The sequence below is a fragment of the Ophidiomyces ophidiicola genome (assembly GCF_022830035.1).
Source record: "Ophidiomyces ophidiicola strain CBS 122913 chromosome Unknown scaffold_5, whole genome shotgun sequence".
Lineage (NCBI taxonomy): Eukaryota > Fungi > Ascomycota > Eurotiomycetes > Onygenales > Onygenaceae > Ophidiomyces > Ophidiomyces ophidiicola.
In genome coordinates this window covers 56382-72381 of record NW_026054645.1, presented here as the reverse complement: position 1 = coordinate 72381, position 16000 = coordinate 56382, and the positions used below count along the sequence as shown (strand labels likewise).

The window sequence follows — 16000 nt, the reverse complement described above, 5'->3', positions numbered from 1 at the left end:
CTTAGGGACCAGAGCTTTCTCCGTGACTGGAGAGCGTGATTGTTGGGAATCTCTCTCTTGCTTTTGGATGCTTTGGAGCTTCCAGAGCGATGATGCGGGGCTTGGCGTTATTCGGCCGCTAAGCCTAAAGTGATTAGTGTACGCTCCGGCCACATGATTTGTGCGCTAGTAGATTACATAAGCATATGAGGCTGGTCAGCCCGTTGCCACACGGCGACAGGAATGAGATGCGCTTCCTTCTCATCAAGGAAAAAACGTCAAGATGGGTGGTGATCTCAACCTGAAAAAGAGCTGGAATCCAGTTCTTCTCAAAAACCAAGAGCGAGTATGGATCGAACAGAAGAAAGCGCTCGAGGAGCGCAAGCGCATCGACCAGATGATGAAGGAGAGGGCAGAGGAGAGGCAGATACAGGAATTACAAGAGTTACAGGAAGCTGCGGGCGGGACCAAGCGATTAAACCGGGTTGATTGGATGTACTCTGGCCCTGCTGCCGGCCAGGCGGGCACAACAGAAGAAATGGAAGGCTATCTGCTCGGGAAGCGGAGAATTGACGGCCTAATCAAAGGCAACGAGACAGAAGCGCTCTCGAAGTCCTCTGACAGCTCGTCTTTTATGGCTATTCAAAACGCGAATACGCTCAGGGACACGGCTTCTAAAGTGCGTGAGGATCCTCTTCTCGCGATTAAAAAACAAGAACAGGCGGCATATGAAGTTATAATGAATAACTCCTTACACCGGCGAGAACTACTAAAGGCTGCAGGAGTCGAGACAGGTGAACGGCAAAGTTCGGACAAGGATAGAAAACACCGAAGGCACCATCGACGGGACGACGAGGGTCGTCATTCATCGCGAAGGTCAAGAAGACATGACGAAGATCGCGGGAGCGATCGGCATCGAGCCCCCCGACCTCGATCAAGAGATGCTAGCCCTTCTCGCAGGCCCCGCCGGTCCCCGTCTCCATATCGAAAGAGAAGATCTCATTCTCCGCGACCCCGCGATCGAGACCGGGACTGGGACCGAGACCGGAACCGGAACAGGGATGGGGGTCGGAATCGGTCAAGATCTCCTTATAAAGCAAGGGATGACCACCATCGATACTCCAGATATTCTCCAGACGCCCAGCGCAGAAACTACGACAGAAACCCGCAAAAGTCTACAAACGACGACAACAGAGCGGCTAGGTTAGCTGCCATGCAACAGAACGCCGAGGAACTGGATCGGGACCGCACTTCTCGATTGACAGCCGCAGAGCAACGCGATAAGGCGGAGCGTGAGGTAGACGATGCTGCACGGGCGAAAGCGAGCAAATACGGTGGAAAAGGAGCGTTCGTGAACGCGCTCAACCGCCGCGCTGGAGATATCGACCTGGCAGACAGGCTCCGGCGCGGAAGACGGAATGTCGAGAAGGAGCAGGAAGCGTATTAACGTGTATATTTTGAAATCAGGGGCCACTTGAGGACGCCGGGACAACGGGTTTGGTGTTCATGGGTGGATAGTATGCGGCAGAGCCGTTTTTCTAAGGCGCGTTAGGGGGGTTTTTGATGGGCGTTTGGGTACCTGCATAGTCTATTAATTAGTTAGTTAGTTGGGCTTCTGGGCGTTGGCTTGCCAGGCACACCGTTTCTCATGTGTTCAATAGTAGCGGATGCTGGGCAACTCTGCTCGCGAGAATAAAATTAAACTGATACCGTCCTTAAGCTTCTCATCGCGATGAACCGCTGCCTGTGCCACTCGGGAGTCCGAATGCTATAGACCACCACGGGTAATATCAGCGCATGCAGGGTCCAACGCCCAGCATCGATGCACTCCTTCGAGAGAGTTGCACGGGCAGTTCTCTGCCACCGTAGCTAATTAGTATATCCCAGCCGGCTGTAAGTTAACTAGCTGGTTAGTCATATGTAATAAGAACCGCTCCATCCTGTTCACAAGCCGCCACCAAGGCTTCCTTGGTGTTCGCCAATCCATGTTTCCGTTACATGGCAGCGTGCGCCAGCGGACAGTCGAAGCCGGCGCTGAAGAATAAATTCAAACGGGCGTCTCCTCGCACCGGGCGGTAGTTAACTGCTAGTTACGGAGTAGTTGATATCGACCTCGACCACCGTGCCTGTGTGCATCTGCCGGGGGGTTCGTGTTTGCCATCGAGCCAATCTCGCCCATGACGTGAATCGCCTCAACGTTCGGCGCCGCAACCGTCCATCCTTTCTCTTCCGCCTCTTCCTCGCCGACGCTTCTCCCTTCTCCACCTCGTCCCTGGCGCCCGCTGCACAGCCTGCCCAGTGCTCAGAACGGCTTTCCTCGCTCAGCGATCTTCCCTCTGCCACCTGTTCTTCAGTCGATCCTCCGCACCAAGCGTGGTGAGACATTTCGCCCACCCAGGCGACCAGAGAACCAATATACTTTCGCGTTGAAACGAAACGGTTTGTGTAAATCCCGCACGCCCGATCGCCGCCGCCCGTCCCTTTTGTTGCGTGTTCCCACCGGTTGTGCACGTATCGGCCGCTTCCCCGCAACGGGTTGTGTCGACGATGCCGAAGTTCGCTTTGTGCGGCCGTGAAAAGGTCGTCCGGCGGAAGCTCGTGCTTTTGTTAGTCCCCACCCGGCCCCTTGTGTATCTGCGAAACGGAGTCTGTGGCAGGGCTGCGTCTGGCTGACCGTTCGAACGCTTCGTGTAGGGGTGATGGCGCGTGTGGCAAGACTTCGCTGTTGAACGTGTTCACGAGAGGGTAAGCCGCCTGCTGCTGCTTGTGAGACATACATCGCTCCAGGGTAGTTACTGACGTCTGTGTAGCTTCTTCCCTACTGTCTAGTAAGATATCTGCCCCTGTCGCGTCGCCTCCCTCCAGAAAACGCATTAACAAGCTCTATGTGCTGTGCTATAGCGAACCAACCGTCTTTGGTGCGTTGTCTTCAACCCATCCCTCCTGGCTCATTGCCTTACTGACTGGATCACACCTCTCGTAGAGAACTACGTTCACGGTATACCACCCGAGGACCCGCAATCCAAAGCCCCTGCTTACCGCGCTTAGATATATTCGTTGATGGAGTCCAGCTGGAATTGTCCCTGTGGGACACTGCGGGACAGGAGGAGTTTGACCGTCTGCGCGCCTTATCATACGATGATACCCAAGTCATAATGCTTTGCTTTAGTGTACGGTCCCGGCTACGAACTAGTTTGTGATGGCATTTGCTAATTGTTCTTGGCTTTGCGACAGGTCGATAGCCCCAATTCCTTAGAAAACGTGCAGTCAAAATGGCTGGCGGAAATCGCCGAGAATTGCCCAGCTGCCAAAATCGTTCTTGTCGCCCTAAAGTGTGACCTTCGCGAAGAAACCGAAGAGAAGGATGAAGAAGACGAGAACGGAGAGCCCCGCCAGTTGGTCACATACTCACAAGGCCTCGAGGTCGCCAAGAGTATAGGAGCGTTGAGATACTTAGGTATGGGGACGCTGTGGCTTTCTCGTTCTAGACCTCGACTAACGGCTGGTAGAATGCTCTGCGATGAGGAACCGCGGCGTAAACGAAGCTTTTACCGAAGCATCGAGGGTCGCAATCACTGTCCGCCCAGCGAAATCAGACAGTGGCGCGAAATGTGTGATTCAGTAAGACAAATGTTTACTGCCAATAATACCCTTTGTTATTTGCTTCTGCTTCGTTGGACTCGCGCGCTACACCCTGTGAATCGCTCACCTTTCAAAAAATACTCAATTACTATTTACCATTGATCCCCAGATGCTTGATATACTGGGCTGCAAGATTCCCCCAAGTCTTTTTTACTAATTTGCAATTCTTACACTCCCCCCTTTTCTGCACGTCCCTATTTCACCAACTTCTGTAAATACTTATTCGTTATTCGTGTCTCTTGACCACCCTGTTTTGTCGAAAGTCGGACTATTGTTTGTTTGCGGCGGCCCTTATGACTCTTTCTCTTCGACGGTGCACATCGATCTCAAGATGTGCTTGTTAGGATAATACCCTCTTTCAAGATGCCTTTCTTTACTTATTCCCACCCCTTCGTTATCCAAATGCCCAAAAGATATGTATGTACGTATGTACTTTGTATGTGCAATAATCTGCTGATGTGCTGTTTGACCCTCCCGTTTGTTACCGGCTATCTTCTGTGATCCACCATACTTTGAAAATGTCGTTTGAGAGGTGTTCAATCAAGCAAATCTCTCTCTTCCATTCTATATACTTCATCTATCTTTGGTCCAATGCCACCACTCGCTGTTCCTTCATTTATTCGTCCAACAAACGCTTTTACAAACCCGTCGGCAACCTCTCCTAATCCTCCCTTCACTGCGGCATTCTGGCCTTCTATACTGGTCGCGCCTCTGCCCTCCAGTCCGCACGCCACAATTTGGCGAAGATACCATATAGGCTCTTCAGTAACATTCAAGCCAACCCCATAGCTACTCACAAACCGCCGTAGGTGCACCCCTACCGCTGCAATTTTCTTCAATGAAGCCTCCGGACCCACGCTTCCCGCTTGCGCGGCAGTTTTCACCCAAACACCAGGATCCTCGTTGAGCATTCCCTTCACGCCATATGTAGCCAAAACTTCAAGTACACTTTCTTCTAGAAGTCGGATATGTGCCCTAGGTCCGATTCGGAGTTTCCGTAGGTCCAGGATCGTATATGCAACTAATTGCCCCGGCCCATGATACGTTGTTTGCCCGCCTCGTAACGTAGCATGATACTCTGCTAGCGGCGGAGAAGCAGTGAGAATATGTCGGATTGGTTCGAGAGAAGCCGGTAACGAGAGGGTTTGCGGAACTGTGAGGGAATGGTCTGCGTTTGGGGTAGAAGGAAGATCTCGTCGGCCAGTGGTGTACACCGGATGCGGCGTAAATGTTAAAATCGTGGGATCTGGCGCCGGCGTCGATTGGGAGGAATTCGATACCTTTTTGTATGCTAGAAGGCGCGAAACGAGGGTATGCTGGAGGCGAGAAGCGTGAGCGAATGGTATGAGCTCCGGAATATGAAGATGCGCGAGGCGCATTGCTGGAAAGAGCCGAGGAAGCTCCTCAAGTCGGGCAGTCAGTGTTACAAACAGATATCCATAGCAAGATCCAGGCAAAATAGTGCCGGAATTGGAGTTTTAGCCCGTGTAAATATAGAGACCGCCAGCTTGCCAATTCCTGGTTCGATCTGCCTCATGACGAAACGCGAGAACCTTCATTCTCCGCGCCATCAACAACTACTCCGCATCCACATCAACATTCCCCCGTACATCTCACTCACCACAAACACGCCTTTGCTTCTTTCTCTAACTATGTGAGATGTAAGTTTGATATCCCCTTTGCAATTTTACCGGCATCTGCTAACGTCCATGCTTCACCGTGAAGGGTATCCCTCCCCGTGCCCATCCGCCTGCGACGGGCTATTCTCCTTAACGACACCTTTCTGGTAAAGCGGATTGTCAGGAATAATCCGGCATACCTGGAAAACCCGGACTTCAGCGACAAGAGTAACACATCTCTGCACCTTGCTGCAATCCTCGGCCGTTTTGAAATCATTGTCCGTCCGCACTGGCCCCTTTCCATCCCCGCACCGAGGGGAAGATCTTACCGGTCTGTATAAACTAACGTCCCTTTAGAAATTCCTCGTCGACTACGGACACGACTCTTGTAATCCCGATATTTCACAGAAAGACTTCAACTCTGCTCTTGGGATCAGCCTTAATACCGACTCCTCCACTGCCCTCCATCTAGCGGCTGCCCATGGCCACACCGATTGTGTCGATATACTTTGCAGTGCATTCCCCCAGACGATCAACCGTCCTGATAGACATGGAGCTACGCCCCTGATGCTTGCTGCCAGAGCTGCTAACCCTAGTAGCTTTCCCCAAAGCACGTCGCTGGTGCCCCCAAAACAAAGACCACGCGCTGCATCCAACCCCTCGTCCGCGGAAGATACGAAAATCGTGGGCATCTTGCTGGATTATGGCGCAGATTTTAATGCAGCTGATGATTCAGGAGACACAGCCTTACACTACGCAAGTACCTGGGGAAATCTGAAGACCTTCCGGTTGCTGGTGCAATGTGGTGCATCAACACTGGTGAAAAACAACGCAGGCTGTGTGCCTGCTGATTACGCTTTGACTGGCCAAGCGTCGATATACTGTCGAAGTCTGCTTTCGGATGCGGACAGACAATTACTAAAAGACAGTATCGATGAGGAACAGACTGCTGAAATTTTACAGCAGAAGATGAATCTGCATCTGAAAACACTTCCAAGTGAACCGATTCACTTTGCTTCCGAATCCAATTATTCTCCTGGTTCTCTGAACGGCACGCTATATAGCGACTATGGTGACCTGCCTCCCGGCAGTGCAAAAGCCCACTCCATAGCTTCAGGAGGATTGCGGTTAGTGGATGACAGTGATCGAGAAGATGATATGTCTTCGACGTTTTTCAATGCGAATCCACCAAAGATGGATGGAATCAGCGAATATTACGACAACGACTCCAAACCGCTTCCTGATCCGTTGTTTTCCCGAGCCTAGATATGCCGTTCTATGTGACGACGGTAATTCTCGCGGCCAGTGACCCATACATTTGATTCTACACCACTCTATACCGTAGTACAAACCAATCCCTCTGTTGTCGGACTGTGACAGTATTTTATGGCGTTTATGATATTATTTTGTTACAACGATGTTATTTCTATCTGCTTGAAGTTTAAGACACGGAAGACCTTCCATTAGAGGGAAATTTTGAGTGCCACTCCTTTCTATAATTTAGCGCTTGACGGTGTTTGCAGTATCGCTTTGAACAAATTTGCTTATGAATATCGAACTTAGATATTTGCTCCCAGACCATGCGGACCGTATTCGGAATGGCAGCAAAGTGGCTCTGGAACAGACAGGTCCCGGAAACAGGCCAGAAATGCATAAACAGCACAAGGTCAGGGGCAAGGAAGGTATAGAATATGCAGTAAATCAATAGAGGGTGCTATAAGTACAAAGAAAACTTGAAAAGCAACCAGGCCCGCGTGGTATTCGCTCAGTAGATATAACAAAGACCTGGACAATGAGACCTTCTCTTCACTCGTGGGGATTTTTCCGTAATGATTCCGTTTTATTCTTACAAACTGGGCTGAAGACCTCAGTAACAGAGGATATAAATATCGTATGTTAAAGTGCCTTGCATGGTCTGGAGGTTCACTGATCAACGCCGTATAACACATGTATCCGCCGAGAGAAAACTATGCGAATGACTCCGATAGATATGAAGTAAATGCAGCTCCCTACTTTCTTCTAGTCATGACCTTCTCGCACATATCGACCAAGCCGCGCTTGGCTTCGCTGTCTGGGAAAATACTAATGGCTTCAACCGCCTGGTTAGCGTACTGCTGGGCTAACGCACGAGTCTGATCCAAGCCATCGGATTGAGAAACGATTTGGCGAGCCTGATATTGGGGGACAGTTAGTTTTATTCATGTATTTAGGTTAGGGTTGCAGGCCTTGAGAAAAGAGGATTGCTAAACCTACCAGTTGAACGTCTCCCTCCCGGGAGAATTTCCTGCCTACCAGTGCTCCAAGTTCCGGATGTGATCTCCAGGCGAACAATAATGGAGCAGTGGCAAGGCCCAGTTCCAGATCGGCGCCGGCAGGTTTGCCCAGCTCTTCGCCGCTAATTGTGTAGTCTAGCATATCGTCAACCAGCTGGAATGCCAGGCCCAAGTGTCTGCCGTATGTATAGGCTGCTTCAACGATCTCAGGTGCACTTTGCCCCAAGAGCGCAGCGGCACGGCATGATTTACTAATCAAGCTGGCAGATTTAAGATATGTCTTCTGCAAGTAATACGTGATGATGTCTTCAGACCACAGTGGGTTTCGCTCGTCCTGCGCCGTGTTCTTCAACTGCATGAATTCGCCTTCCACGAGATTGGCGATCACAGTGGCCAGAAGCTCCGTCACCTCGGGATCTCTCAGCCTGGCCAGCGCGACGGAAGCCCGCCCAAGGAGAAAATCGCCAGCCAGCACGGCCATCTTGTTTCCAAACTCGAGGTTTGCAGATGCACCGGACCGGCGCGTGACTGCATTGTCGATCACATCGTCGTGCAACAGCGACGCAGTATGGATCAATTCCGTGATCTCGGCCAGCCTTCTCTGCGACGGCAGGATAGTCTCGTCTCCTTCGGCAAATTTATATGCGGTTTCACTTCCCATCACCGAGGGTGCTGTTAGAGGGCTATAGTCTGGGTTTGTATCGGCGAGAATAGCCGGCGAGCTGATGGATGCATTGATTCCGGCCGTGCTCAAAATACGTTCCTCTTGTCCACACCGGGGTGTCAGTGCCGTAGCCTGGGACATCAGCAGCACCAGCAGCGGACGGACCTGTTTGCCCTCGCTGCGCGCATAGTATTTGGCGGCTCGGTCAAGCAGCGGATGCCCCGACCCAAGCAATTGGCGAATATTCTTCTTGAGGAATTTGAGCTCCTTGGCCACCATACGCAGCGGATCAACGGACATTTCGGGGCCATTTCCGGCTCGTATGCCCGTTGCCGGAGGAGGTGTTGTCGGCAGGGTTTTGGATAAAATGTTTTGTGCGGTGGAGACTGCTGCGGACAGGACGGACTGCTGGTTTTTTCGGCGCGACGGGTGATAGCTGCGGGTTGTGAGAGAGATAGCTGGACGAGCGTGCCCGAGGCATTGTGAGCATATCGACGGCGTCAATGGCGAATATGGGGACGATCGAAAGAGGCCGCTCCAGGCTCGAAGGCCTGGTCGAGCTCTCATCGCGGTGGCAAGGTCGGCTCAATGGCGGCAAAAGTAGCATAGGACAGTAGCCAGCGGAATCCCAGCGAGCACTCCGCCTGCGAGATGGCGAGCAGCGACGGTGGTGGGCGGGCGGGCGTGGGTGCGGTTGTGTTGCTGACGGGAGAAGTAACTTTTTTCTCGGGATGAATCCAAGGTTGCAAAGCGCGGGAGCTGGTTGGCCGAGCGCCGCGATCCAGACTCGCCCGCCCACCCACCGGCAGTCAAAACAAGTGGATTTTTGGGCAATATGGTGCATACATAAGACTACATACTGTACATACATACGTGAGCGCCATCATGGGGCCCTGGAATCAAGGATTCGGAATTCGATTGCGAGGCCAAACGGCCGGAATTATGTCTAGCGGATGGGAGCGAGAGAAATTACAGAACAAGGGCAGAGACCAGAAATTGGCTCGATCAGAGTGACTGTACATATATCCCTGAGCCCTCTTGCTCCTGCGTGGAATGCGAACATGACCTGAATATAACACGAGCTGCCGGTAAAGAAAGACCCCTACCGGTCGGGAGATGTAGGTAATATGGAAAGATAAGACAGGGGGCGAAAGGGAAAGGCACAGATATGCCCAAACACGGCGAAGATGCAACCCGCGAACAACGCCAGGTGGAAACGATGAGGGCGCGCGAAGCGCTTCACTGAGCTCCAACTAGATTCCGTCAAACTCGCCGCCTGCATCGTCATCGTCCACGTCCCCATCTGCAATCTCCTTGGCGAGCTCACGTTCTCTTTCTCGGGCTTCCTGGGCATTCTTAAGCTCCAACCGATGCTGGTTCATGGGGAATCTCATAGCCTAACCAAGTCAAAATTAGAACGGAACCTGCATCAGTGGTGCATAATAGTACAACATACCTTAACGCTCTCATCATGGAGGTTTAAGCATGCCTGGATGCGCTCATGGAACACTTCGCCAGGCTCTTTGGTGGCATATACATCACCAATTTCCTTACTTTTCATGTATCCGCGTTCATGGTCGATGGTTGCCTCGATGACTCCATCGCGGATAGCTTTTGCAACGATGTACTCTGCGGATTCCTCGCTGTCAAGTCCCAAGCGAAGGCAGATATCTCGCAATGAGATACGCGAATAAGAGAGCGACATCATTCTAATACCGGTTTTGATCACATTTTGGCGCAGTCGAAGAACCAGAGTGTATGTCCCGTCTTCCCGGAAAGTAGCGCCGTGAGCATGAACCACCTTGAGGAACCCATCCAAATCACCAACGTGGACTGCTTGAACGAGGAGGAGGTATGGGGACATGGCACGCTCAAGAGCAGGTTGACGGAAAATGGCTCGGTCGGGGATGTCACCCATCAGCAGCTCCACAACAACGAGAAGTTTATTAGATGCCTGGTAGAAGCCAGCGGCACAATTGGATGAAGGCGACTTGCGAGTTGCGCTAATTAGATGCTGGTGCGCTTCAGTATAGCGCAGTTGAACTGCTCGAATCCGGCCCAGATAATAGAGATATCGAGCAATCTGGCTGTTGGAAGCGCTCTGCGGGAATTCTGTGTGAGATACAAACAAGCTTGCCTGGGAAATGTGAGAGGTGGAAAGATAATTTCGAAGGAGAAGATTTATAACAGTTGCCTGTACATCTTCATCTTTTCGAAGCACTGCCGTCCGTAAAGCTGTCAGCAACGGTTGCCTAATTGAAACAACAGCAGCACCAGGAGATGGGGGTGCTGGGGCCAGTTGTTCAAAGAAGAGAGAGTAGTAGAAGTAGACTCGGGCTGCCAGAGCATCAAGGGTACGACGGTTCAAAGTTTGAAGCTTTTCCACAAGGGCACTTGAAAATTCGGCCCCCCGGCGGGTTGCTTTGTTGTCGTAGAAAAAGATCTGAACCAGAATCGAAAGATAAATGTCTATTTCCGGTATAACTTCTTTTGGCGTGTCAGATTTAGAATTCTTCGATACACTATCAATATCCATCGAAATGTCGGGATCAGTGTCGTTTTTCAAAAAGGCATCTTCTTTGCCCAACGCCTTTAACAAGAACAATGCTCTTGAGTCGGAGCGATGATATGTCTCAATAATTAGTTGACAGAGAAGACTTATGGATAATTGTTTTCGCAAGGACGAAATTGATCGAAGGACCCGTAGCGTAAACCGCGGGTCAAAGTGGGTGACAGCACGGTCTAAGAGGACAAAATTGTTTTTGATATCTGTAGATTGTCACCAGGTGAGCAGGCCGAACAGCGTCGAGGAGAAGAAAGAGGCTTACCAGATAATGCCTTTGATTTTGGATCATTGCCTTCTCCAAGCTGCGCCATATCTTGATCAAGCTCTGCTGAAAACTGGGGTGTCTTCGAAGCAGGCAACACTACAGTCATCTCTTCATCACCATTTGCATTTGCACCATCTCCACCCATCTCCACGTCCTCAGACCCGTGGATGCCATTTTCAAGAGGCTCCGTGCCATTCGTGTCGTCTGGCATTGCAGCTTTGGGTTTGTGAGAGGCCTTACTTCGGGTAGAGCGGGCGGCAGGGGCCGGCTTATCTTTGTTGGAGGGTTGCGAATTGGAGCGAGCCTTCTCGCCGTTGGAGCGGAGCGTTCGCTTGTCGGTCGGCATCGTGGAGCTAGCTCTGGCAGGTGCCGGCAGGCGACCGGAATGTCAAAGCAGCTAGGGCGAAGGGCGAAGGGCGAGCGAAGGGCGTGGAAGGCGTTGGAAACAGGGGAGCTGGACAAGCACGAGCACGGCGAGCAGCAAGCAGCAGCAGCTGGGGATGGTCAAAGAAGCGAGATGGCCGGGGCGGCGGCTGGCGGGCACGGCAGAGTTGCTGAAGGCAAGTTGGGGGAGGTGACGGGATGAGGCAAGTAAGTCTTGATGGCGCGTTTTACTCAGCAGGCGACGGACGAGTGGTGCCAGCCAGCCGCCAGCGACCGCCCTGGGCGAGCGAGCGGCCACACACGAGCTGGCGCGCTCGCAGCGCCTGGCCTGGCCCGCCCTTCAGCACCGAAGCCCGCAGCGGACGGCCAGCAGCAGAGCCCAGCGCGTGCGTCCGGCGCCGTGCGCTGTCGTCGGCCGTCTTCCAGCGCGTCTTGGCGCTGTCTCGTCGTGGTTGTTCGTCGTCGTCGCTGGCCAGCTGCGGCGTCTCGCGTGTGACAGCATCAACCACCCGCCTGCGAGCTCGGCCTGGACGCTGTACCCCCCGTAGGCGTATCTGGCCGCTCTGTACTCTCTCTCTCTCTCTCTCTCTCTCTCTCTCTCTCTCTATCTCTGGCTTAGATCATGGCGCTCCTACACAGCCATCTCGAGCAGATCTCGCTCTCTGCCACTGCCATCGCAGAATTGCCGTAAGGGATTGATCATCACCCCCCAGACTTGGGCACCACAGCTGATTGCAGGACGACCCAGGTTCCCTCCCCCTAAGCTGTTCGTCAACGCTCTGCTCGGCTCGCATGATATTACAGCCCTTATTCGGGATACGGAAGCCCACGAGCGCGCCCTCTTCTCTACCGATCCCGCCTCGAAGAGCTCCCACCGACGCGCCACGCGACGAGGCACAATGTTCGCTGCTGAGGCGGAAAAGGAGACTATGATCAGTCGTATATATTCAGTGAAGGACCGCCGAAACCAATCGGCTGTTGCGCAGGTGTTGGGCGGAGATATGATGGAAGCTATTCGACAGATCGCTCGTGTGCCTCCTAACCAGTCAAGCCGAAAGGAGATCAACCTCGAGATTTTGTTACAAGGCGCTGAAATGCTCTGCAACGTTTAGTATGCGGCCTCTCCCTCTCTCTGGCCTTGAAACGAGTATACAGAAAACTAATTGCCTGGATTGTGCAGCCCGGTTGTGGGTGCGAAAGACAAAATTCACTCCCTGAGACAGCGTTATCAAGACATCTCCACCTCATTATCGGGCCTTGAGGAGCGCGTTTCCGATCAAGCAGAACAACTTGAACGCATGAACCATTTGGATGCGTACGAGAGTGACGAAGCTACACAGCACGCCCAACCCAGCACCGTTGACGTAACAGATGAAGACATACAGCGCGAGCTTGATGAGATCGCAGAACTAGAGAACCGAAAGCGAGTCCTTGAACGCCGCGTCAACGGAATGGAAAAAGACCTGGAGGGTCTTTTAAAGTAGAAGACTGTCACGAGAATTGATCGTACTTCCAGCAAGCTCGACGATTGGCTCTATTGATCATATTGATCGCAGAGTTGGCCAACAAGGTCGAATACCCAGCACTGCCTGCGGTCTCCGATAAGTCAGAACGTCTACGGAGTACCCAAAATGGTGCTCACAGCAGATCCACCTGCGTACTACACGCTACTCCTCAGGCACCGGCTCCGTGCAACCGAAGTGCATATAGTATGTATGTCTTGGAACAAAACCAGAGGAAAGAATAGCAGCACACCAATATTCGCAAAATTGAGCCGGACAGCAGCCCCTCTAACATTAGCTGAATAGATGGATTTGGATGGATTCAATTTTAGGGGTGGGATTGATTGTGACTTGCAAGGCGCCTTTGACATTGTACATAGTCTGTGCTTTTGGGCCACAGCAGCTCCGTAGGACCAGGTAGCCCATAGCAGCAGCAGCCGCCCGCGGGTGGCTTGTAAATAGGCAGCTCTTCCGCCAGTCCTCTTCTGCGAGCGACGAGCTTATTCTTAAGTATTCTCGATGGCAAACGCTCATTCCGCCAAGCCCGCCACTCCAATCTCATCGGAAGGTTCAGCAGTCAGGATGGCGCCGACCTCTGCCAGAAACCACCCCTCACAGCCTCAGTTCTCCGGCGTGCTTTGTGCTCTTCTCTCCCACCCCTGGTTTGCACTCTGATGCTGTTTGCCCCTGCAGCCCCAAGCCCTATCGCCGCGCGAACGCACTGCTGTCACTATGGAGAACCAGCTTGGGCTCGGCGGCCAGCCTGTCGCCCCCCCAATGCCGCAGAACTCGGCGCTGGTGCGCACAGAACAGGTTCAGAAGCTGCCGCATCTCAATGACGCACAGAAACAGAGCCATACTGTGATGGTGCGGGGGCTGTGGGAGATCTTGAACTCACATCCTCCAGGCTCAAACGAATACAACAACGCCCAGACCAAATTAACCCAGATCTCTCAGCATCTTCTCAGAGGCATGAGGTCGTTCCAGGCAACGCGCCAGCAGCAGCTTGCTCAGCAACAGCAGCAGCAGGCTCAGCACATCCAGGCCCAGGCCCAGCAGATCCAGCAGCAGCAGCAACAGCGACAGCAGCAGCAGCAGCCCCAGCCTCAGCCCCAACAGCCAGCTCCTCCCCAACCAGCGCAACAGGCTCCCCGACAGCCGGCCCAGATCAACAGAACCGCCGCAGCACCGGCTGTTACTAATCCAGCAGCACCAACACGGCCCCAGATGGGTGTCCCGCAGACCTTCCAGCAGCTCCTCCCTCAGATTCGCGCCAAAGTTGACACGCTCACTTTCATCCTCCCGCCTACGATCGCAAAGGAACAATCCGATGGCTGGATGCAAGAGGCAAGGTTGCGATACGGCCTAGCACTACAGAAGCAGGAGCTTGGGAAGGTGAAGCTTAACGAACTGCGTCAACAATATACGCAACGCCAAGCTACTGGGAACCTGTCTCAGGAGGAGATCCAGGATTTCAAGAATCGCCAGACTGCTGCGGACAAGCTGCTTCGTGAAGGAAGTGAATTTTTGGGGAAATTCAAGGAGCAACAGGAGAAATTCCGAGCCCAGACTCAGCAACTTGCCGGAGCTCGTCAGGGTGCTCAGGGTACTACTGCCCCGACCCAAGTGTCTGCCGATGGCCGCATCGCACCGCCAGCTACATCGGCGCCTGCTCCGCATACCATTACGTCCGCCGTAGTTGCAGCTCGAGCAGGCCAGACAACTTCTGCCCCGACCCCAACCCAGACCGCCGCTGCGACTGCCGGCGTTGTCACTTTGGCGACTACCCAGCAACCGGTAACCGCCGCCCAATCTGCGCCGCTGAATGCCTTTAGTCAACAAACAACGCAGGAAAGTCCCGTTTCTATTCAGACACCAAGCGCTCAAGCTCCCCCGCGACCATTGTCACAGCAAGCTGCTTTTGCACAGGCAGCCCAGAGCTATTCGAACACCATGAACCAGCCATCTACACCTTCCCTTCCAGCTGCTTCGCACGCGCACCCGGCGAACTACATGAATAGCCGCTCCGATACGCGCAACATTACCATGTCTATTCCCAAGACCCTGAATGTCTCTACTCCTGAGCCCGTCAGCATGGGCCCAGCCCGTCCAACTCTCACCAGTGGCCCCAGCCACGGAGCTTCTGGAGTTATGGGCCAGCCGGCTATTCAGAAACACCCAGGATTTGTTCTTGAAGGAGAAGGACAACACGTGTTGAGCAAGAAAATGCTGGATGTCCTGGTGAAGCAGGTCACTGGAGCTGGGGAGGGAGAAGGGTTGACTCCTGATGCCGAAGACGTAAGTTTTGTCTCTTAGCGTAAGTTGGATGGCCTTACAATTAACCTGCCGATTGATAGTTCATCCTTCAAATGGCGGATGATTTTGTCGATGACGTTATTACTGCCGCATGCCGTCTTGCGAAACTACGCCCCTCTGCCACTCTTGACATTCGCGATATCCAACTGGTTCTCGAACGTAATTACAATATGCGCATCCCGGGGTTCACCGCTGATGACCTTCGCACCGTTAAGAAGCCGCATCCTACTCAGGGATGGATCCAGAAGATGTCTGCCGTTCAAGCCGCTAAGGTCACTCAAGGCCGCACCGACTAGGCATTTTACGATTTGTTTCCGGACCTGGTTCTTTTGCCTCTCTGTCGACCCTTTCTGGGTTTGCTGTCACGCCACGCTCACGAGATTTTTACAGGGAAGGACATGGAGTCTGTACAGTATCATTGGGTTTCGAAAAAGGATGGCTCTGGTCGGCGCGGTCTTGGTTCGTTTGGCGACATTTTACTACGTGATTTCGGAAACATCGGTGTCGGAGGAATGTGTCTATGGGGCTGCGTACTCGGGAAACTCGGCTTGTTCTTTTGAAATCAGGGAAATGTCACTAGCAGAATAAAACAATGGACTTTAGGTAGCAATCAAAGGTTTTTTCGCCCGTGGCGTCGTGAATCCTTCGCGGTGCAGAAGTGCCGGCGGGAGGGCTAATGTATCAAATGCGTGGACGCTGCGCGGAGCGCTCCGTAGCCCGACATAGGCCCATAACAGGTTAGGTATGGGGTGCTCCGTACCTGGGGGGGGGGGGGGGGGGGGGGAAAAAG

General features: G+C 52.9%; 8 protein-coding genes across 8 annotated transcripts; 5 read left to right on the top strand and 3 right to left on the bottom strand.

Moving 5' to 3' along the window:
• Nucleotides 1-262: 262 nt before the first annotated feature.
• On the top strand, nt 263-1426 carry CWC25 (RNA-splicing factor; the record flags this gene model as incomplete). Its single annotated transcript, XM_049250953.1, has 1 exon — nt 263-1426. The coding sequence occupies one exon, from the start codon at nt 263-265 to the stop codon at nt 1424-1426; it is 1164 nt and encodes a 387-aa protein (XP_049109803.1).
• A 1100-nt stretch (nt 1427-2526) lies between these two features.
• On the top strand, nt 2527-3604 carry RHO3 (Rho GTPase; the record flags this gene model as incomplete). The annotated part of the gene is made up of 8 exons (XM_049250952.1): nt 2527-2585; nt 2674-2724; nt 2790-2807; nt 2881-2897; nt 2963-2977; nt 3028-3149; nt 3214-3436; nt 3489-3604. 8 exons carry the CDS (start codon nt 2527-2529, stop codon nt 3602-3604), a joined length of 621 nt encoding a protein of 206 aa, XP_049109802.1.
• A 553-nt stretch (nt 3605-4157) lies between these two features.
• Nucleotides 4158-5000, bottom strand: LOZ57_001869 (uncharacterized protein; the record flags this gene model as incomplete). The annotated part of the gene is made up of 1 exon (XM_049250951.1): nt 4158-5000. One exon carries the CDS (start codon nt 4998-5000, stop codon nt 4158-4160), a length of 843 nt encoding a protein of 280 aa, XP_049109801.1.
• Nucleotides 5001-5807: 807 nt separating this feature from the next.
• On the top strand, nt 5808-6506 carry AVO2 (Target of rapamycin complex 2 subunit avo2; the record flags this gene model as incomplete). Its single annotated transcript, XM_049250950.1, has 1 exon — nt 5808-6506. The coding sequence occupies one exon, from the start codon at nt 5808-5810 to the stop codon at nt 6504-6506; it is 699 nt and encodes a 232-aa protein (XP_049109800.1).
• Nucleotides 6507-7249: 743 nt separating this feature from the next.
• COQ1 (coq1 putative hexaprenyl diphosphate synthase) lies at nt 7250-8744 on the bottom strand (the record flags this gene model as incomplete). Its single annotated transcript, XM_049250949.1, has 2 exons — nt 7250-7411; nt 7494-8744. 2 exons carry the CDS (start codon nt 8742-8744, stop codon nt 7250-7252), a joined length of 1413 nt encoding a protein of 470 aa, XP_049109799.1.
• A 686-nt stretch (nt 8745-9430) lies between these two features.
• On the bottom strand, nt 9431-11354 carry RPN3 (26S proteasome non-ATPase regulatory subunit; the record flags this gene model as incomplete). The annotated part of the gene is made up of 3 exons (XM_049250948.1): nt 9431-9574; nt 9634-10946; nt 11006-11354. The coding sequence occupies 3 exons, from the start codon at nt 11352-11354 to the stop codon at nt 9431-9433; spliced, it is 1806 nt and encodes a 601-aa protein (XP_049109798.1).
• Nucleotides 11355-12014: 660 nt separating this feature from the next.
• LOZ57_001865 (uncharacterized protein) lies at nt 12015-12876 on the top strand (the record flags this gene model as incomplete). Its single annotated transcript, XM_049250947.1, has 3 exons — nt 12015-12079; nt 12141-12503; nt 12573-12876. The coding sequence occupies 3 exons, from the start codon at nt 12015-12017 to the stop codon at nt 12874-12876; spliced, it is 732 nt and encodes a 243-aa protein (XP_049109797.1).
• Nucleotides 12877-13626: 750 nt separating this feature from the next.
• Nucleotides 13627-15506, top strand: TAF12 (Transcription initiation factor TFIID subunit 12; the record flags this gene model as incomplete). Its single annotated transcript, XM_049250946.1, has 2 exons — nt 13627-15192; nt 15252-15506. The coding sequence occupies 2 exons, from the start codon at nt 13627-13629 to the stop codon at nt 15504-15506; spliced, it is 1821 nt and encodes a 606-aa protein (XP_049109796.1).
• Nucleotides 15507-16000: the final 494 nt, after the last annotated feature.